Source organism: Leucopleurus acutus (genome assembly GCF_964270905.1).
Source record: "Leucopleurus acutus genome assembly, chromosome: 2".
Lineage (NCBI taxonomy): Eukaryota > Metazoa > Chordata > Mammalia > Artiodactyla > Delphinidae > Leucopleurus > Leucopleurus acutus.
Window position 1 is genome coordinate 57,856,750 of NC_139143.1, and position 22,092 is coordinate 57,878,841.

Genomic DNA, 22,092 nt, shown 5'->3' on the forward strand with positions numbered 1-22,092 from the left:
GCCTAAATAAATATTTTAAAAATAAATAAAATGGTTAATGGTATATTCATTTAAAAACGGTTATTTTATGTGAATTTCACCTCAAAAAAAAAAAGAATAAGGAAAATATGTTCCTGTTGGATACAGCTGTGCAAAGATATGTGGCCAAATTCCTCATAGCCATCTCACTACATGTCAAAATAATCCCTACTGATACAACTGCAGTAAGTATCTCAGTACCTACATCCTCACACTCTGGTGCTTTTACTCCTACAGGGCAACTTTCTAGGGGTAGCTGTGAGACAAGCCTGGGACCTGGGAACCTTTGCTACAATGCTGCAAAGCTTGCACCTGGACACCTCTCCTTAAGCTACAAATACAAAGAAACTATATGGGACCAAAAATAACTGCTTGCATGCTAGGGCAAATTCTGGACCCAAAAGATACAAAGAAACCAAAATAACCAACTGCCACTTTTGAAGAGCCTGGAGCAAAAGCAGGGTGCTGCACATGTCCCCTGCACACAGCACCACCTAAGGGGTGGGCAAACCACCTACGCCGCCCCTCCCGCCCGACCCCTGGACACACCCCTACCCTCACCCCACATAAGGAACCAACTCGCCGGCCCTCCGAAAGCAGCAAGCAAGCAAGGGAACCTATTGTTTGTTCTCACTCCCCCCTGCTACAGCAGGGGCCCCAATAAAGCCTTGCCTGAATTTCTTGTCTGGCCTCTGATCAATTTCTACTGATTAAGGAGGCCAAGAACCCTGGTCTGTAACAGCTAGTTGGATCAAAGAATACTTTTTGCACATTTACTTAAAAAGCATTCTGGCCTCCTATAAACATAGCATGCAGAAAAATTAGTCACTCGAACCCCCACCACTGGGATTGAACAGTTTGCCACATTTGTTTCAAATCTGTTTCAAAATTAATTCATTAGAGAGAAAACTAAACTCTACCCCAATCTCTTTTTCCATTTTCCTCTCCAGAAGTATATCATCCCTACATGTGCTGTGTACTTTTGATGCATGAGTGATTCCATGGAACATATATTACTAATTGGTGACTTTTAAAAATTTACAAGAATGGTATCATATTGTACATATCTTTTGCATCTTGTTTTTCTGTAATAACTAATATTATAATTAAAAAAAAAACTTTTCACCTCACTGCATGGCATGAGGGATTCTTAGTTCCCCAACCAGGGATCAAACCTGTGCCCCCTGCAGTGGAAGCGTGGGGTCTTAACCACTGGACTGCCAGGATAGTCCCAATATTATGATCTTTGATAAGACCTACTGCTGTCCTGTTCAATACAGTAGTCAACAGCTACATGTAGCTATTTAAATTGAGATTAATTTTAAGTGAAATTAAAATTTCAGTTTCTTGGTTGCACTAGTCACATTTTAAGTACTCAAAAGCTACATGTGGGGACTTGCCTAGTGGTCCAGTGGGTAAGACTCCACGCTCCCAATGCAGGGGGCCGAGTTCCATCCCTCGTCAGGGAACGAGATCCCACATGCATGCCGCCGCTAAGAGTTCACATGCCACAACTAAAAAGATCCCGCGTGCCACAACTAAGACCCAGCACAGCCAAAATAAATAAATAATTTTTTTTAAAAAAAGCTACATGTGGCTAGTAGCTACTGTATTGGATAGCAGAGATACAGAACATTATCATTATTAAACAGTTCTTATTTTAATGCATTCTTTTTTCCTGCAGTGTTATATTTTCTTGCAGAAATATGCCCTGGTTCAGCTATTCTCTTACTGAAGAAATAGTTTCCACTTTTCCCTATATACTGTAAAAGCTTCTCTAGGATATTTACCAACACATAGAAATGCTGAGTCATAAATTGTGTCTTCAATTTACCTAGTTATAGTCAAACTGCTCTGAAAGTCGTTACACCAGTTAACACTCCCACCAGCTACAGAGAACTGCAGTGACAAAAACTGAAGACCCAAGACAGTTAAGTCTTAAACTTAAGTCTTAAGACTTCAGCCTTCAAACTCTGTCTTCACCTCAAAACATCCACCAATTCTAAAGCAGCATAGGCAAAAAGGCTAAGGAATTAAGCCAGAAACCTCTCAACAGCAGAGCAGAAATCCCCAACAGCCTCTTGTGCTGGTAAAAACGGTTAACCTGGTTTTCAACGGAAATCCCTTTGGGGTCACAACTGAGTGTTAGACTGAGGTTTACCAAGTCCGCAACCCAATGCCAACCCAGCTCAGCCCCTGAGTGGAATAAAGTGAACAGCTGACCACTCTAACTGCATAGAAGAGAAAAGGATAAATCCTCTCTAGGGGAAGATAACATCATCTGGAGCCTTTGCAGTTATTTATACACAGTGTCCAGCATTCAATAAAAAAAATTACTAGGCATCTTAAGAAAAAGGGTCATATGATAATAAAAAATATAAACAGACAATAGTAGCGGACACAAAGATGTCCAAATGATAGAGTTAGCAGATAAGGAAGTTAAAATAACTATGAATAATGTGTTCAAAAAGTAACAGAAAAAGGTCAAAAAACAGATGAAAAGGTAGAGAATTTCAACAAGAATTAAAATCTATAAAAAAGAACAAAACAGATATTATAGAACTAAAAAAGAAATCAAATTAAGAACTCACTGGATAGATTTAACAGTACACATCACGGTGCAGAAGCTATAACGAATTCAAAGACAGGTCAATAAAAACTTTCTAAACAGAAGCACAGTGGTTTTTTGTTGTAGTTGATGATGTTGTTGCCATGGTTGTTTTACTGTTTTAAAGAATGACATTAAAACAAAACAGGGGCTTCCCTGGTGGCGCAGTGGTTGAGAGTCCGCCTGCCGATGCAGGGGACGTGGGTTCGTGCCCCGGCCTGGGAAGATCCCACATGCCGTGGAGCAGCTGGGCCCGTGAGCCATGGCCGCTGAGCCTGTGCGTCCGGAGCCTGTGCTCCGCAATGGGAGAGGCCACAATGGTGAGAGGCCCACAAACCGCAAAAAAACCCCAAAACAAAACAAAAACAAAACAAAACAAAAAACAAAACAGAGCAGAACAGAGACGTGGTATATTGTCCAAAGGTCTAACGTTTGTCTACTTGGAGCTTCTGAAGGAAAGGAATGAGAGAATAGGACAAAAGCAACACCTGAAGAGAGAATTTTCAAAAACTGATGAAATACTACAAACAACAGATTTAAGAACCTCTGCAACTCTAAATAGTATCAGTGCAAAAGAAACCACACCTAAGCAAATCATAGTAAATCTACTGAAAAATCAAAGACAAATTTTGTTTATTTTTCATTTTTACTTTTCGGCCATGCCACGCAGCTTGTGGGATCTTAGTTCCCCAACCAGGGATTGAACCCGGGCCCCGGCACTGAAAGCACCGAGTCCTAACCACTGGACTGCCAGGGAGTTCCTCTTAGGACAAAGTTTTAAAAAAAATATTAAGTAATATTCCAATATATAACTCAAATGATTAAGTTCACAGATCATCCAACACAGTAGCTAGTACCTGAAAACAGGTCAATAAAGGAAAAGAAAACTAGAATCTATTAAATACTTACCAGGCAACGTGAAACAGATTTTACATATGTTACCTCATTTAATCCTCACAACCACCATATGAAATAAAATCTCACTCCAACAGATAAGGAAACTAAGTCTCAGACAGTTACTTAAACTTGACCATGAATACGCATTTGCAACAGACGAAGCTGGAAGTCAAATAATAACAACTAACATTTACTGAGCACTTACCTTTGTGCCAAGGTTTGTTCTAAGTTATTATATGTATTAACTCATTTATTCCTCTTAACAACCCTACAAAGTATGTTATCATTATTATGCTTGGTTTATAAATAAGGAAACTGAGGAAAAGAGAAGTTAAGTAACTTTCTAAGATTATAAAACTAATAATTGGAAGGTTTGGGATTTTAATCTAGGCAGTCTGACTCTAGAGCCTGAATTCTTAACCACTACACCATGCTGCCTCTCCAGGATACAAATGCCACGTCTTTCTGAGACCATTAAGCCAAAATATTTGTCAATTTGTAATTCATATGTCTTGAAAATCTGTTTGGGGAAACAGTAACTAAAAAATTAATCCAATTAGACTCACAAACATCTTAATTTTAAAAATATGCATATCAAAGCACAACTTTATTTTACATAGTAAATGAAGGCAGAAGGTCTTACTCTATATTGTATTCAGTTAGCAGTGAAACACAACCTTAATTTAGGAGAAATACAATAGGCCACTAAGCAACTCCTGTAATTATAGTAGTAGGTATCAACAGTGGTAAATATCAACTAAATCTCCTTTAATGTGATAGTAAGAAAAAGATCAGGCAAAATAATAGATTCCACAATCTAACTTGTCACCTTACGTTCTCTTAAAGGAGTGTTTTTCCTAACATACCTTTTCTTGCTGCAACCTTAAGAGCAAACCACGTTGTTTCTTTCGGAGTGGGGGCATTTTATCATCTTCTCCTTTATCTCGTAGATGTCTGCAATTATTCCCATTGAGACAAAGATTAGATTAAATTTCTATTCTAATGTCAAGAATTCTCAACCACTAACAAATCTCTAACCCATTTAGCATTTTCAAATGTGGAAAACATTTGCTGCATGCAGCAACTCCTAACCCAACAAATATTTTATTGGATATATGATACATGCAAACCCTAGACTATGTCCTTTAAAGATAAAATAGCTTTGAGAAATTTATAACATAGTAAAGGAATTAAGTATAAAATAACAATATAAGAGTCAGTTAAGTGATAAAAGAGAAATGCAAAGAAAATGTTATATGTTTAGGATGTCTTGAAAGCAACATGATTCAAGGATGACTGCTGTTATTTCTAGCTTGAGAAACTGGGTTGATCAAATTAAATTAGATGAGGAAACAAAAACATCTCTAAAAACAAGGCATTTCCTTTTCATGAAAGGAGAAATCGAACAGTCAAAACTATGTTCACTGAAAGAGCTTACTTTTTCTGATGCTCTAGCCAGGCTAATTCAGCTTTAGTTTTCTCCTTCAAGGCCTTTTCACGGAGACGCAGGAGTGAAGACTGGTGAGCTGCTCTCATTTCCTCTTCTTTCATATACTGTCTAACCATCTCCATAGTAAATTTAGAAAAGCTGTCTTGTCCTCCTGAGAATGGCATGCTCAGCTCCTGAGTTAGAGAGTTTATGTCGTGTTTATCACCATCTAAACCTTCTGGAACTTAATTAACTTCATTAAAAGAGGTATGCACTTATAAAAATAAATTATGTATATAAAAAGGCTGCCAACCACGTAAAAGAACATTCTTCAAAAAAAAAAGGCATGTGAAAGCCAGTAACATTCATCTGCTAATTTATTCACCCAATAAAATTTTAACAAACAACTACTGTAAGCTAGGTATTGTCCCAGGGGTGTAAAACTGGGTAAGAATTTGCCCCTGTTATTCAAAAGGCTTACAATTTAATAAGAAGAAAGATATAAATGAAAATTTTTAAATGGAATACAGTGTTGTAAGGGTGAAGTAAGTGAAAAAGCTAGATATAACTTTGGCTCAGATCCTCAAAAGCCTTACATATCATTCCAAGGAATAATTTGTAAGCTACTTTATAAGGGAAGCAAAGCCAGAATCTATACCAAAAATATAACATAAAATTGATATCTCAGGAAAATCACTCTGGTAGCTGACAACTGAGTTCAAGTACAAAATAATTCCTCATACCTTTGAGAGAACACATCCACAACTATTTATGAAGTATCTCCACAGGTAAACTGAAACACACCTTGGCAGAGGACAGTGTAGTCTTTTCTGGGGAAGTTTCTTCATCAGAGTCATCATGATGGCCTCTTTTCTTTTCCATGTTAAATCTGCGATGACTCTCAGAAGGTAGTAAAGATCGAAATGATCTTTCTTCTATTTCATCTTCTGTCATGGATTCATCAAATTTCAGGGAATATTCTGTTGCAACAGAAGTTGAATCTATAATAAAAGAATATGGAGCAAGTAGATTTTATCATTATAACAGTTTTCAGTAGATATTCAATTAGTAGCCCTGAATAGCTTCCAATTTTTTTAGCAATTATGAATAATAATGCCACAAATATTAGCGTATAGATTTTTGTGTGGACATAAGTTTTCAGATCACTTGGGCAAATACCTAGGCATGTGATTGCTGGGTCATTATAAAATGCTGTCTAAATGTCTTCCAGCGGCGCTGTGCCATTTTGCATTCTCATCAGTGATGAATTCAAGTTCCTGCTGCTCAGCATCCTTGCCACCAATTTGTTGTTATTTTGGATTTTAGCTATTCCAATAGGCAAGTTATAGTATCTCATTGAGATTTTCTTTTTTTTCTTTTTTTTTGCGGTACGCGGGCCTCTCACTGTGTGGCCTCTCTCGTTGCGGAGCACAGGCTCTGGACGCACAGGCTCAGTGGCCATGGCTCACGGGCCCAGCCGCTCCGCAGCATGTGGGATCTTCCCGGACTGGGGCACGAACCTGTGTCCCCTGCATCAGCAGGCGGACTCTCAACCACTGCGCCACCAGGGAAGCCCTCTCATTGAGATTTTAATTTTCACTTCCCTATAAATATATGATATTGAAGACCTTTCCCATGTCTATCTGCCATTTGTATATTTTCTTCAACGAAGTGTGTCTGTTCAGCTCTTTTGCGTATTTTTTAATTGGGTTGCTGATTTTCCTGATGAGTTTTAAAAGTCCTTTATACACTCTGGATGTAAGTCTTTTATCCAACGTGATTTACAAATATTTTCTAACAGTCTGTGGCTTTTCATTCTCTTAATAATGTCTCTTACAGAGCAGAAGTTTTTAATTTTTAACAAAGTGTACCTTATCAATTTCTTCCTTCATGGATTGTACTTTTGGTGTTGTACCTAAGAAATCATTGCCAAACCAAAGTGACCTAGATTTTCCTGTTTTCCTCTTCATACGAGTTTTTCAATGTTTTAATTTCTCTGGATTTTGGTTGCCCCATGAATTCTAGCCACTTTAGCTTTCTTGAAAGATAGGCGTGTTCACAGCTGGATAGCTCTATTGTCCCATCCCACAGAATACCAGAAGTCTGAAAGCTTTCCTATATTTCATCCTGTCTCTTGCCCTTTAGTCCAAACTGGCTGTGTCTCTGCTAGTCTAACCCCATCTCTGTGCCTGGCTTCTGCTGAACATGCTGAGATGGCTGATTAAATCCATGGGTAATGTCTTTAGGAAGTAAATGTCCAGTCACACCCTTGGTGTTCTCTCCAGAACTCACTTTCTCATTTTTTACAATATGGATAGGCTGAGAATTTTCCAAATCTTCAAATTCTGGTTTCTTTTTGCTTAATAATTCCTTCAGTTTATTTCTTCTCTCACATTTTACTATAAGCAGTAAGAAGAAACTAGGCTATGCCTTCAACATTTTACTTAGCAGTCTCCTCAGCTAAATATCCAAGGTCACCACTTTTAACTTCCACTTTCCACAAAACACTAGAACAAGTTCAGTCAAGTTCTTTGCCACTTTATAAGGATTGCCTATCCTCCAGTTTCCAATAACATGTTCCTCATTTCCAGTTTCCAATAACATGTTCCTCATTTCCACCTTTATTGGACTTCATCGGAATCACCTTTAATGACCAACAATCTCTGCAAGGCAGTGTAGGCTTTTTCTTGCATGAACCTCAACTCTTCTATCCTTTACTCGTCATCCAGTTCCAAAGCAACTGCCACACTTCTAGTAATTGTTATAACATCACCCCAACTTCTAGGTACCAACATCTGTATTAATCAGCTAGGGCTGCCGTAACTATAGACGACTATATCCCTATATTATATTCACTATAAAATTTACAGAAAAGAGTTTTAAAGGATGAAAAAATTTTTCATTTAAATATTTTCTTCTTACACTCCAAAGACTGTCTTGCCTATCCTGCTTTGAAGACTACAGTTCTACACTATCAATCAAAAGCACTACTTAATGACCAGTTATTTAAAAAATAAATCTAGAATGGAGGCCATTAATTTACCAACTTAATGTCTTAAAGGTGCCATTTGTTGCCAGATTCTGTTTTCTTTGCTATATTATTTACTACCCATGATTTGATAGGAGTACAGCTTTAATTTATGATCCAGGAAAAGTAATGAATTTTAATCTATTTAATATATCTGATGTTATCATTTATAAGAAATTGTACCTTATTATATTGTTTAAAATTTAAAGTTCTAATAATGTATTCTCCTTTTTATGATCGCGTTACACATCTACAATAGGATAAAAGTAATTTTTTTCAGTACTGAGTATATATTCCATTCACATGCATGATCACCTAGATTTAGTCTTGCCTCCCCTCAGAATCATGACACACAACCATGTAAAATATTAGCAAGGTTACTACTGGTATGGTGTATGGCCTTCAAACAGTTTCACCTGAATACATTTAATATCAGACATAAAACCCTGCCTAATTATATTAATTAGTTCAGTCACAAATATCTCAAAGGGTTCTGGAAGCCTCCCCAAACAATGATTATACATACATGTGCAAAGAAAGTTACCTTTCTCATCGGGAAGAGATGGTACACTATCACTTCGTAGAGAATCATCCACAGCAGTCTGGACCTGTTCATCAATAGAACTCTCCATCTTTTCACCATGAAGTTTCTTCTCATTTTCCTTACAAGATGGAACTGAAGGACTTTCTTGACGGCTGCTACCACTACTACTCCTGTTTAAGGATATTATGGAAACAAACCAGAAAAAAAATAAAGGTAACAAAATAAGGATCATAACTTCAAAGTAAACTTATCTGGCCAAGGAAATGTGCCTTATGATCAACATATGAAATGACGAAAGATGTAAAACATAAAAATGCTACGTAGACATAAGTCTGAGAAGAAACTGTTTCAGGAAAGATGAGTAGAAGAAAGGAAGGTTTCACTTTTAAATAGTCATAATGGGGAACCACTATTCTCAGGCTATCACTCCCTTTTTTCCTTTCATTTTAAAATCAATCTACTGGGAAAAGAGGCTTCTATCTGCTGTTAAATTACAAACCTCATAATTTATCGCAGTCTGCTTAAATTCCCAACTATTCTACTGGAACGGTTCTTGTAAACTCCACCTAAACTCTAATAGTCAAATCCAATAGATAATTTCTTTTTCTACAATATCAGAGGTATGAACCTCTTATCTCCTTTTTTAAAAGTTCACTAAAGCAAATGTGGTAAAGTGTTAACACTAGGGTAACCTGGATGAAAGATATTTCGGAACTTTGTATTATTCTTGCAAAGTTGTTGTAAGCTTGAAATTATATCAAAATTAAATGATAAATAAAAGTGTTCTCCTTTCTTATATTCCCTGACTCTACTCCCACCTGCTTCTCTTCCTATCTCCCTAGCAAGTTTTCCTGTGTTTCTTTCGCTTCCTTTTAATTTTTCTACCTTTTCTTAAAATGACTGTGCTTCCTAGGGTTTTGGTTTTGGTTCCTTTCTCCTTTATGCTATATACTCTCCTTGGACAATCTTATGCATCTCTATAATTTCAACTGCTATCATTTGGAATGAGCCTCAAATCTGTATCACTAGCTCCACTCTTCCCCTGACTTTAAGCCTCAAATTTCCAAATGCTTAGTGAACTTGTTTTCAAGTTCAGTGTTTTCCTTCCTCCCTCTTTGCTTTCCTTAATTTATCCATTCACTAAAGATAAATATATAGCCAATCATAAGCCAGGTTTTGAGATCCTCTGAATAAGCTATTTCCTCTTGTGACATGCCCTTCCTTCCCTCTCTGCCTAATGAATTCAAGACTCAGTTGAAGTATCATTTCTGCAAATTGTTTGTGGACCCCTTCTCCACTCCCAAGGAAGGTCTGTCTCTATGTTTATACTGTTTTTTTGTGCATATTTCTACGATAGTATTTATCAGAATATTACGCAATTATCTGTCTGGCTTAATAAATGTTTTCGAAAGGATAAATTGTATAATAAAGCTATAAGGTAAAAGACAGAATGCAGGAGACTGCAAGTGCTTTGGAATCAGTAGGATATGGGGTTAATCTCAATTCTTCCACTTAGCAGTTACACACCATTCACTCAATAAACATGTAGTAGATTGCCTACTATGTGCCAGGCATTTCGTTAAGCTCTGGGGATACAAGAATGACACAGTCTTCATTAGCCTACCAACAAGTGTGGGTAAAGATGTGGAAAATTTTTATATTCCTGGTGAAAATGTAAAATGGAGCAGCTGTTTTGGAAAACAGTTTGGCATATCTTCAAGATGTTAAACAGAGTTACTATTATGACCCAGCAATCCTTTTCCTAAGTATATACCCAAGAGAAACGAAAACACATGACCACACAAAAACTTGTACATGAATGTACACAGTGGCACCATTCATAAGAGCCAAAAAGTGGAAACAATCCTAATGTCCATCAACTGATGGATAACTGTGGGATATACATGCAGTGGATTATTTGGCTATATAAAGGAATAAAGTACTGATACATGATAGACAAACCTTGAAAACATTATGGTAAGTCAAAGAAGCCAGTAGCAAAGAACCACACATTGTATGATGCTATTTACATGAAATGTCCAAAACAGATAAAAATCCATATAAAATAGAAATAGAGAGTAGATTAGCTGTCACCAGAGGCTGGAAAAGGACATAAGAAGTGACTGTTAATGGGTACAGGGTTTCTTTTGGGGATGATGAAAATGAAGCCCTCAAAGAACTCCAAGTCTAGTCTACAAGTGATAAGTATAGGAGTGAGAATATAGAAGGTGATAAAGGCTGTAACAGTTACACGGAGTGCTGTAGGAGAACACAGAAGGGATCTCTAAAGCAGATGAGGGGTAATACTGATTCTTAAAGGGCAAGTAAAAGTAAACTAAATGAAATGGAGCGGGGAGGGTCCAAAAAGAAGGTACATCATATGTAATGGCACAGGAGACAAAGAGAGCATGGCTCTTCAGAGAAATGGAAGTAGTTAGAACCAGTAGAATATGGTAAGAGGGGAAATGCCAAGTGACAGGGCTGGAGATAGACTAAAGACTTAATAATAAAGGGACTTTCACACTATACTAAGTGGCTCTGAGGAAACACTGAAGGTTTCAAACAGGTAAGTAACCAATTGGCTGCAAATTTTAGAAAAATCACTCTGGTTGCCATGTGGTTAATGTATGAAGTGGGAAAAGGTTACAGGACAGGGAAACCTATTAGGAGTCCACTGCAGTAACTCAGATGATGGCCTAAATTAAGTGTCAGTGAAGGTTAAATGAAAGTCATATAGTTCCAGACACAGAGTAAGTACTTAATAACTGCTGGTACTTACCCCACATTAATCTTCATGTTTTTTAGTCTCATGATTTAATTTTTAAATTGAGGCTTTAGTATACTTTGACAATATAGGTATCCTACCTCTAAGAATGCTGGAAAGAGGCCTCTAAAACCTTTTAATCCAAGGACAGAACCACAATTGAAAATTATAGATGTTAATACTTGTGCCAAGTACAAGGACAAAGTATTCAATCTTCTTTCATAATGATAAAAATTAGTACATACAGAAATGTCAAAAAATATGGATGTCAGCAAAGCAACGTGCTTTGGAGCCAGACAAACCATGGTTCAATTCCTTGGTGTGCCGCTAGCTATGTGACTGTGGGTGAGTTTCTTAACATCTTCATGAACCTCAGTTCCCTTATCTATAAAAAGAGGATATCTGTCTTGGAAGATTGTTGTGAAGATTAAATGCAGGAAGAACAACTTACACAGTACTTGTACAATGTCGACTGTCAAGGAATGGTAGCTATATTATTACATGGAACAACTATTTTGTAAATCAGCTAATTAAATGGGGGAAGCCAGAACAGAAGGGAAGACACTATTTCGCTTAAAGAAACAAGATTAAGGAATCCAAAACAAGCAATGTCTAAGCCATTTATCAGACTTTATTAAATCAAAGTCTTTTTACCTTCTATCACGATTCTTGTGTCTTGAAGACTCAGAATAACTATCATATGAAGGAGAAAACTTCTGATGCTTGGAGTCAAGGGTCCCTTCTTTACTCTGAGAGAGTGGACCAGATTGACTTTTCCTACAAAGAAAATAAAAACTGATTAAAACATTTAAAGTCTCAAACAAGAGAAAGATTTTTAAGTACTGCTTAATATTAACATGAGATAAAATCTTGAATGAATAGAAATTATGAAATAACTGTTGCAAAGTATTTGAGAAAGGCATTTGCTCACAGAAAAGTGTACAACACATTAAAGAATATCTTCTATTTATTAGGAGAAATAAACACAAATCACCCCAAGTATCAATGAATGTGAATAGAGAATTAAAATCTATGAATTAGAGACAGTCAAAATGTGATGTAAAAAAATACACATATGGGACTTCCCTGGTGGTGCAGTGGTTAGGAATCCGCCTGCCAGTGCAGGGGACACGGATTCAAGCCCTGATCTGGGAAGATCCCACATGCTGCGGAGCAGCTAAGCCCGTGCACCACAACTACTGAGCCTGCGCTCTAGAGCCCCGAGTCATAACTACTGAGCCCACGTGCCAGAGCTACTGAAGCCCGCGCTCCTACAGCCCGTGCTCCGCAACAAGAGAAGCCACCACAATGAGAAGCCCGCGCACCTCAACGAACAGTAGCCCCCACTCGCCGCAACTAGAAAAAAGCCAGCATGTAGCAACGAAGACCCAACGCAAACAAAAATAAATAAATAAAATAAATTTATTTTAAAAAAGTACACATAAACATGACATCACCCAGCCCTGCCTAAAAAACTCTCCAATGACTTTACATTGCTCCTAGAATAAACTCCAAAATCCATAAGATCTGAAAAGTTCTACCATAATCTGATCCCCGCATCATCTCCTACCATTCTCCTCTTTGCCCTTTGCCCCCAGTCACTTTGGTCTTCCTTCATCTTCTCCTCCACCTTTGCATGTATTGACCTGCCTATTCCTTACCTCCTTTACATCACTGACTCCCTTTCATCCACTAGATCTCACCATAAGCTTTACTTCCTCAGGAAAACCTTCTCTGACCTCCTTGCTATTCAAACTCCTTTGTTGTATATCTCAAAGACATATGTTCCTTTCTTTCATAATGCTTAATTTGTAAGTGTTCATTCACTTAAAGGATATTTGATTAATGTCTCTCTTCCCCACAAGACTGTATGCCCATAACTGTATTTCCAGTACCCACAACAGTGCCTGGGACACGATACTCATGACATATTTGCTGAATGACTGGATATTAACCTATCTGTTTCAGCTCTTGTCCTTAGTTGTTTCACGAAGTCTGGAGCATACTGCCGCTGGTGGTCATATAGCGTTGCTAGGGGAGCTCCTGAAGCAGTGATGGCATCTGAGATATGAGTTCGAGTCAACTCTGCCATCTAAATATGAACACACACAAGGCAAAGTAGATATAAAAAGGTAACATCACAGAAGAACTGAGAGTGAGCAGAGTGTCTTAGAAAGATCACTGGATTGAGAGCAAGCAAATTCTGCCATATTAGGTAAAATATTGTGGGCAGGTCATTTAGACTCTTTAAGTTTCAACAACTTCCTTATAAAAATAGAGCTAGACCACATGATTTCTAAGGTTTCACCCAGTTATAACAATCTATGAATTATTAGACAGAAAACCTTCAAATCCAAAATAAGCCACAGTAAACCAAAAATTAAATCTTCCTTCAAGAATCAATTCAATTAGAACTTCCTATCTAAGTCTTTTCTGACCAACAATGTGAAGTACATCTTCCCTATGCTCAGCCATTATTGCCATGTATTACTCATTTGGTATTTATTCAATCACTGCTTTGACGAATTGAAGTGTTTTTGAAATCTCTGTTAATTGTAATCTAAAATTTTCTTGAGAAAAGAGACTTTATACTTATTTGCACAACCCCATGGTACCCATCATATAGTAGGTTCATGGTTTTTTAATAACAGAATCATTTCACAAACAGTCCTAAATAGTAACTGCTAAAATAAACTGTAACTTTATAGATTATGATATCCTATATAAAGCAGTAAAACTATTTCTGGCTTTATCTTTGGTATAATAAAAAAAAAAGGACACTAATATCACTCTGGGTAACAATGAAACATCTTCATACAAAACAGACCCATGGCTCCGTGGGACTAAGATTGGGGACTGACTGCAAAGGGCATGAAAGAATATTTCCAATACTCTTAAAAGTTTTATTTCTTGATTATGGTGGTGTTCAGAGGAATACATAGATACAATAAAGAAATATATATAGATATCTATATCTGTCAAAACTCATAAAACTGTATACTTAAAATGGATATATTTTATTGTTTGTAAATTACACATCAATAAAATTGATATTTTTTTAAAAAGCTTACTCAGGGGCCAAAATATAGAGTTCTTCTGCGTCTTTTTTCTGCCCCCTATATCGTTCACATGGACAACACACTACAATAAATGATGCCTCATTTCTATAGGGTATGGCCCTCATTGAAAGTCACTTATCAAAAGTATGCATTCGCTAGATGTTAGAAACCCATGACTGCTAAGACCAAAGGTAATCAGACTGACTAAAAAGAACTAAAAGGAAAAGCATTCTCAGTGGCTCTCACCTCACAGATTTGGCGTGCTGCATCTGTGGTCAGGCGAGCAGTCTCTGTTTGCTGAGCAGCTATTTTACAAGTTGCTTCCTGCAGGACTTCAGTTACATCCCGTTGTGATTTAACCACCTGCTGCAATGATTCCGCATGGACCTGTTAATAAAAGAGGGTGAAAAGAGAACTTACTTTATGTCTCAGTCTCATCCCACCCACATTAGTTTTAACTTGTAAATTTGTTTCATGGATCAAATGCCTTGAGGAAAAGAAAACCCAAAACCTTTGACTACTATCTTGATTTCATGTCTTAAAATTTAGATTTTAAAATCTGGAATCTTAAAATCACTGCTGAAGTTTAAGTCTTAACTCCACTGTTCACAAGTTGATGTGTCTGTAGACAAGTAACTACTGTATACCTCAGTTTCCATTTCTCTAAACTGGGGATAGGCCTTGACTACTTAATTTCACAGGGTTGCTACAAGAATCAAATGACATGAAATTAACTCATATGGTATAATGTACTAAAACATTATTATTTACATCTTTCCTTTTTATTCCTATATAACTAAAAGAATACTAAAGTGATTTCAAGGATAGAAATTTGCAAAAGAAGCTACCTGAGCTGCTTTGCTTCGGGTTTCTTCTAATTGCCTCTGACACTCCAGAGCCTCTTGTTCAGCCTTCAATTTCAAAAGGGCCAAGTCTCTTTCATGGCGTTGCTGCTGTGCCTTCAAAATAAAGAAATGATCAACTATTAATTCTAAGACACTAATCTATTTCAGTGCAGAAACTAAATTAAATAGAATGCTGTTTTCCTAACACAGATCTTTTGAAGCAACTAATCAGAGCCTAAAGGAAAGACAGGAAATAGCGGAGACATCAACCATTTACCATTTATCTAAATATTTAGTGACCACCTACTGTGTATCAAATAATGTAGTAATATAAAAAATTTCCAAGACATGCACGACTAAGAACTCATATCAAAAAGCTGGTTTAAAAGAAAAGCTATGGTACCTAACTCTTTGGAGGAGATTAAAACATCCTAAATATAAGAATAAAGATAATGCTTCACCCCTCACAATTTTATGATTCCTTTATTTTGACTTTGAAGGAGCAGCTTCATAAAAATGTTGCCCTCCAAAACGTCTCCTTCTCAACAGGACTCTTTCTTACAATTATTCCATACGATGTTATCTATAAATTTATATATTTTCATTTCTTCTGGTATAGTGCTAAATAATATAGGTTCTCTAAAGGTGGTAAGGCTGTATATAAAGTCATACAATGCCCTGTCCGTATTTGGAAACCCAGAGATATAATGTATCCCTAAAATGGTAGATAACATCAGTGGTTTTTCAGATCTCAAGGAAAGGATGACAACTGCAATAGGGCCATTTCCTCAATCCAGTGATTTTTTTAAATAAAGTTGGTATCAGCCCCTCTCCACTGTCCACCAGTGAGCATTTGGAAATGTCTGGAGAGCTTTTACTGTCACAATGAATGGACAGCACTATTGTTATTTATTGGGAGGAATGTAGGAAGGTTGAACAGTTCCATACAAAAGAACTATCTATTGGTATTTTAAGAGGAACAACTAGAAAATGAAATTGAAAAAAAAATCATTTATTATCAGAAGACATAAAATATTTAAGAATAATTTTTAAAATGTGTAAGACCGCTACACTGAAAATTACACTGCTGAGAGAAATATTTAAAAACCTGAACAAACAGAAAAAGATACTATGTTCATGAACTAGAAGATGCAATATTGTTAATATGTGAATTCTCATACTGATCTATAGATTCAACGTCATTCAAATCAAAATGCCACCAGGCTTTTAAAATTTTTTGTAGAAACTGACAAACTGATTCTAAAAGTTATGCAGAAATGCAAAAACGTAGAATAGCCAAAACTATCTTGAGAAGAACAAAGTTGGAATAATTACAGCCTGATTTCAAGACTCACTATGGGGGAGGGATAAATTGGGAGATTGGGATTGACATATACACACTACTATATATAAAATAGAGGACCTACTATAAGGACCTACTGTATAGCACAGGGGACTCTACTCAATACTTTGAAATGGCCTAAATGGGAAAAAAAAACTAAAAAAGAGTGGGTATATGCATATGTATAACTGATTCACTTTGCTGTACACCTGAAACTAACACAATATTGTAAATCAGCTATATTCCAATAAAAAATTTTTTTAATTGAAAAAAAAAGAAACAAAAATAGTATGGTACTAATAAAGCTATAGTAAAATAGTAAGGTACTAGAAAAACAGTATGGTACTAGACAAATAAGTCAATGGAAAAGAACAGAGTGCAGAAATAGACCAACACATAAATGATTACTTAAATGTTGATAAAGGTACCAAGGTAATTGAAGAAAACGGTGCTAGAACAACCAAACATCCATATGGGAGGAAAGAATTTAACTTTGACCCCTTCCTCACAACCTGTAATTAACTTGAAATGGTTCACACACTTAAATATAAAAGCCAAAACTATAAAGCTTTGGGGAAAAAATAAAAGAATATCTTTGTTAGAGTACCTTAATATCTTAGGGCAGGCAAAGTTTTCTTAGAATACAAAAAGCACTACCCATAAAAGAAAAAGATTAAAAACTAGATTTCATCAAAATTAAAATCTTCTGCTCTTCAAAAGACATAGTTTAAAAAAATGAAAAGGCAAATCAAGGATGAAAAGCAATATTTGAGATATATCTGAAAAAGACTTGTTTCTAGAATATATAAAGAACTCCTACAACTCAATAAGTAAGACATCCCAATCATGAAATAGGCAAAAGATATGAACAGATATTCACAAAAGAAGACATAAGTTTGATCAATAAATATACTAAAAGATCAATCTCATCAATCATAAAAGAAATGCAAATTAAAACCACAATGAGATACTACTTCACTCTCACTACAATACACAATGATAGCAAAGATATAATACAACTAGAACTCTTATATATTGCTGTCAGAGTATAAGATGTTACAACTATTTTGGAAAACAGAATGGCAGTTTCTTATAAAGTTAAACATACACTTAACCCAAGCAATTACACTCCTAGGTATTTAGGCAAGAAAAATAAAAATACGTGTTGTATACAGAGCATTGCAAAAAAGTGTTCAGAGCAGGAATACTTATGGTAGCCAAAAACTGGAATTAATACAAATGTACATCAACAGGAGAATGGATAAATGAACTGTGATATATTCATCAATGGAATGTTACTCAGCAAAAAAACCAAAAGCAACACCATGGATGCAATAACATGGATTAATCTTAAAAACGTTATATTGCATAAAATAAACTAAACACAACAGAGTACAAAGTATACTTCCATTTTATGAAGTTCTAGAACTGGCAAAAATAAACTATGGTGATATGAATCAGAATACTAATTGCCTCTAGGAGGGGAGATTAACTGAAAAGGGACCTGGGTAAAACTTCTGGGTGACTGAAGTGTTCTATATTTTGATTAGGATGGTTGTTACATGTTCAAAATTCATCAAATTATACACTTAAATTCTGTGTATTTTATTATATTTAAATACTACCTCAGTTTAAAAATATATATACCAATAGCATTCCCACCAAGGAACACTGGATTTTTGTTAGCTAAGGGAAAGTCCTATTATCCTGGCATTACCAAATACTTAGATCTCAGAAACTTTTCTTTTTAGTACAAATAAAGTATTAAAAAACAAAACAAAGAAACAAAAACTCAACCATTTCTGACCTGTCACAAAAAAGAGAAAATATTGAAAATGTTTGATAAGCTGATTTTCACAGTCATGAAAAATGCAGAGAATGTGGAAAATGAAGTATTTGAAAGAGAATGATTGTATTATTGTTCTGCTGCCAAATACTGCATGTTTAATTATCTTTTTAGCATATGGTAGTTTTTCTCAGGGTTATTTATAGGTACTGTATGACAGACTATTTTTTTCTACTTGGCAAGTTAAAGTTGTTGTTTTTTTAACTCATCATTATAAGTATTTGAAATAGCAAAGAAAAGAGAAAAAAATGCAGAAAACTCCACAAATACCTTTATGATCTGAGCCAGAGACACACTCTCCTGCTGAGCAAGTGAAATGCCTCTAACTCTTTCTACATCTGATAGTTGGCGCACTGACTCCTCAATGGCACTCAAGTAACTGAGTTCTGCTGCCATACGATGCTGGAGGCCAGCAGGAGAAAAGCGCTTAGAACCTGGAAGGCATATAATTGTCAAATATCAAAGTTCACATGAAATTACATCTCAGATTTCTAAAATTCATTTCTCATTTTAAGGTCAAAAACAAGTCTGCTTTCCTCTTTAGGAAAGAGAGTGACTTATTAGTACAATGTTTCTTAATAGTTACTTCTTTTGTGTGTGGATGAGCACACATACATGCATGTGTACATAATACATATATACCTATGAACACTTAGGAGTACATATATGGGATACATTTTTCAAGTGTCTTTTGAATAATGCTGGCAAAATGGGAAAAGTCACCACTATTGAATCTCTCACGCTTTTCAATATTTATTTTCGGGCACAATTTTTGTTTTCAAAAAGTAACTGCATTCACTTGAAACAATATTTCTCTATGGTTTAATTGAAAGAAAAGAAATTTTCAGAAAAAAATTAATACCTTATTTTTTAAATTACAGCTACATGCATCTACTTGCCTGGTGTTGAAGCCATCTCTGTCGTTCTGCTGGCAGCTAGGTTCGTATCAGCAAAAGTTGCATTAGGCTTAAATCCTGTTATAGTTGGAGTCACTACTGTTGAGGATTTAGATCTTTCTAATGAAGTTCCTGGAAGGTCAAACTGCAACAATTTCTGGGAACTTGGAGACAGGGGAGAAGTTGGAGTTTTCTGTGATCTTCCCTTGTCTGATGAGACACTAGAAGTTTTGTTTCATAAAGACATTATAGAAAGGAAAACTACTTCAAGAACCATCTAAACAATTAATAAGAACAACATGCATAACTTTATTAACATTAGCTTTAAAAAGCTGTGATTCAGGCATTTATTCATTTAACAGAGTCGCTATGCTGAGTGAATGACTATGAATACTCCTCTTACTGCTAGATTTACAGTGGGGAACAAGCTAGGGACAAACCCTGCCCAAAATAATATGGAAAAGGAGTCTCTTGATTAAATTGGCACTTAACTCTTTCCTCTACAATGTACATTTATCATGAATCACTTATTGTAGTATCAGGCAAAATCCTCTAGAATACTTGGAGCTTATATAGCAATAAAATTACAACCATACAAAAAGGCAAGGTCAAGCCTATTTTATAAAAAACATCTTAAAATATATCTCTGAAAGAGAATAAAATACCATTTTGTGTTAAAAATGTTTAAATGACAAAAATTACTCGTTATTCCTCTTAACCAAAAAGTCACAGCAAAAATTTTTCATACTAACCATCTCTAAATACTTTATATATGTCCATTTGTTTCTGTCCACTTTTTAATGCTATAGCTCTTTCCTGAACTTTCTAAGAAGTAACCTGTCATAGCAATTTGATGAAAACAACTCAAGGACACAAGGCACACATCTAGCCCCTCTTTGAGAAATTATGCTCATTAAAGGTATTGTTTCTCATAACAAGAAGCATGCTGCCTTGCACTAACCATTTATTTACTGACTAAATTACTCAAATACCCTATAAAGCATGTTAGCAGTTAGCATATTTCAACATACTAAAGCAAGCTTACTTTTAGCTTTAATAAAACTATGAGATGGTTTTCAAAGGTAAACATTTCTCTTACACCAGCATTTAAATATTTGAATAAAAGTAGTCTTGAGAGGCACTCACTTGTTTCCAGTGACCTTTAATTTTCTACTGACGGTTTAGAGAAATACATTTTTAACAGTCTGACAATTTCATTTATGGAACATAAAAAGAATTATCATTACTTCTGTCTCCTAATAGATCTCCATGAAAGAATTCCAACACAACATCAAAACAAACTACTCTGTCTGAATCTCACCTTATGGTTTTACAAGATGAATTTATATTTGTTCTGCAGAGACTTCCCCAGATTAGCGTTTCCAATGATGTTAGTTAAGTTTTCCAAAAAATAAAAAGGAAACAAAGGGAAAGAGTGTGTAGAAAGTGTCTACAGCCATGTAAGTTAAGAAAAAAATAGGCTAAATAATTTTTTTAAAATCTGGACTCCTTTGTATCAAAACCTCAAATTGTTTTATCCACTGTGAATCTCCACAGGTGGAAAAGTGGGGGGCTAGACTACAGTATGGGGCATTTATCAACTTATTTGGCTACGGATTCTGTTTCAGAAATGTTTAACTTTGTAGATTTTGCCAATTAAATCATCAGAGTGTCTCTTAAGGAAAGGTGAAGTTTTCTGAATTCCAAAATCATTGACAAAGAAATTAAAATTCAACTTTAAACATAGCAACGATGGTATTAATGATACAGCATTATCTGCAACATGAAAGCATTAAAAATGATTATCTGTATGTGACACTGTACTAGAAAAAGCACATAGTTTTAAAATAAAAAAGAAATATTCATGTCTTCTCAGTGCTTAAATTTCCAGAAGGACAAAACCAGTGCAGCAGATAAAAAGTCATGGAGACAGAGTAGGAACTGTACATAAAGCAATAGTTATGTGTAAGCAGTAGGCTAAGTGCATAATATATTATGATATTAAAAAGAAGTAAAAAAACAGAGTGTACAAGTTCCATAATCAATGTAAGAGTGAGACTTCAAAATCTGCTTGAGTCATCTAATAAGTTGAGCAGAAGAGAAAAGTTCAGAGGTACAAATAAACAATGATACCAAAAGAACACTAAGTGGTTGTGTTTAAAGAGTGGAAGAATACAGTTGAGAAGAAAACTGTATAAACAAAGGAAATAAGATAGTCTTTGGTAGCCTAGTGATAACACTTCAAATAAAGTTAAGCTCTTAATGTTGATCTCTGGGGTAACTGTGAGCTCCCAGAGTACCCTAAGGAGAGTAGTTGCTTGGTCAAAGGATTGAGTCAAGAAAACAACTGTGGCAATGGCATTTAGAATAGAAAGGTAGGTTGTGCTAGAGGCAGAGAATTCCTGTGGGAGTGGTTGTAATTGTTTAGGTGAGAGATGACTATATTCTAAAATATAGATAACGACTAGAGCTATGAACAAAACCACAAAAAACCATAAATTTATTAAGTGAATTCTCTGAACATCAATTATATTGTAACTTTAATTAAATATGAATTACAGTATAAAATATGCATTACTTTACCTCAAAGAATGCCCAGAAAGATCCTCCAAAGTGCTATCAGTGTCAAGAGTCTGCTCATAATCTTTAACAGAAAGTTTGCTACTGGTCCCAGATTTCTTTCCTTGATGAGAGCCACGTTCTGAACTAGAGTGTACTTTTTCTTCGTCAAGAAGTGAGTTCTGAATATTTCCAGTGAGTGAATCTAGCCCTGTAAAGTAAATTTCTTATAAAACTGATTCCCAATATTAGAAGCT

General features: G+C 35.7%; 1 protein-coding gene across 3 annotated transcripts in view; it reads right to left on the bottom strand.

Annotated features, from left to right (window-relative positions):
• Positions 1 to 22,092, bottom strand: part of CEP350 (centrosomal protein 350) — a 139,534-nt gene that overhangs the window by 68,347 nt on the left and 49,095 nt on the right. For all 3 annotated transcript variants that reach the window (XM_082834429.1, XM_082834430.1, XM_082834428.1), the window contains exons 15-25: positions 21,860 to 22,046; positions 19,280 to 19,497; positions 18,651 to 18,814; positions 15,196 to 15,306; positions 14,594 to 14,734; positions 13,244 to 13,380; positions 11,943 to 12,065; positions 8,525 to 8,694; positions 5,757 to 5,953; positions 4,962 to 5,146; positions 4,390 to 4,477 (exon numbers count right to left, since the gene is read on the bottom strand). In XM_082834429.1, the coding sequence (XP_082690555.1) occupies positions 4,390 to 4,477; positions 4,962 to 5,146; positions 5,757 to 5,953; positions 8,525 to 8,694; positions 11,943 to 12,065; positions 13,244 to 13,380; positions 14,594 to 14,734; positions 15,196 to 15,306; positions 18,651 to 18,814; positions 19,280 to 19,497; positions 21,860 to 22,046 (1,721 nt within the window). The remainder of the gene's footprint in view (positions 1 to 4,389; positions 4,478 to 4,961; positions 5,147 to 5,756; positions 5,954 to 8,524; positions 8,695 to 11,942; positions 12,066 to 13,243; positions 13,381 to 14,593; positions 14,735 to 15,195; positions 15,307 to 18,650; positions 18,815 to 19,279; positions 19,498 to 21,859; positions 22,047 to 22,092) is intronic.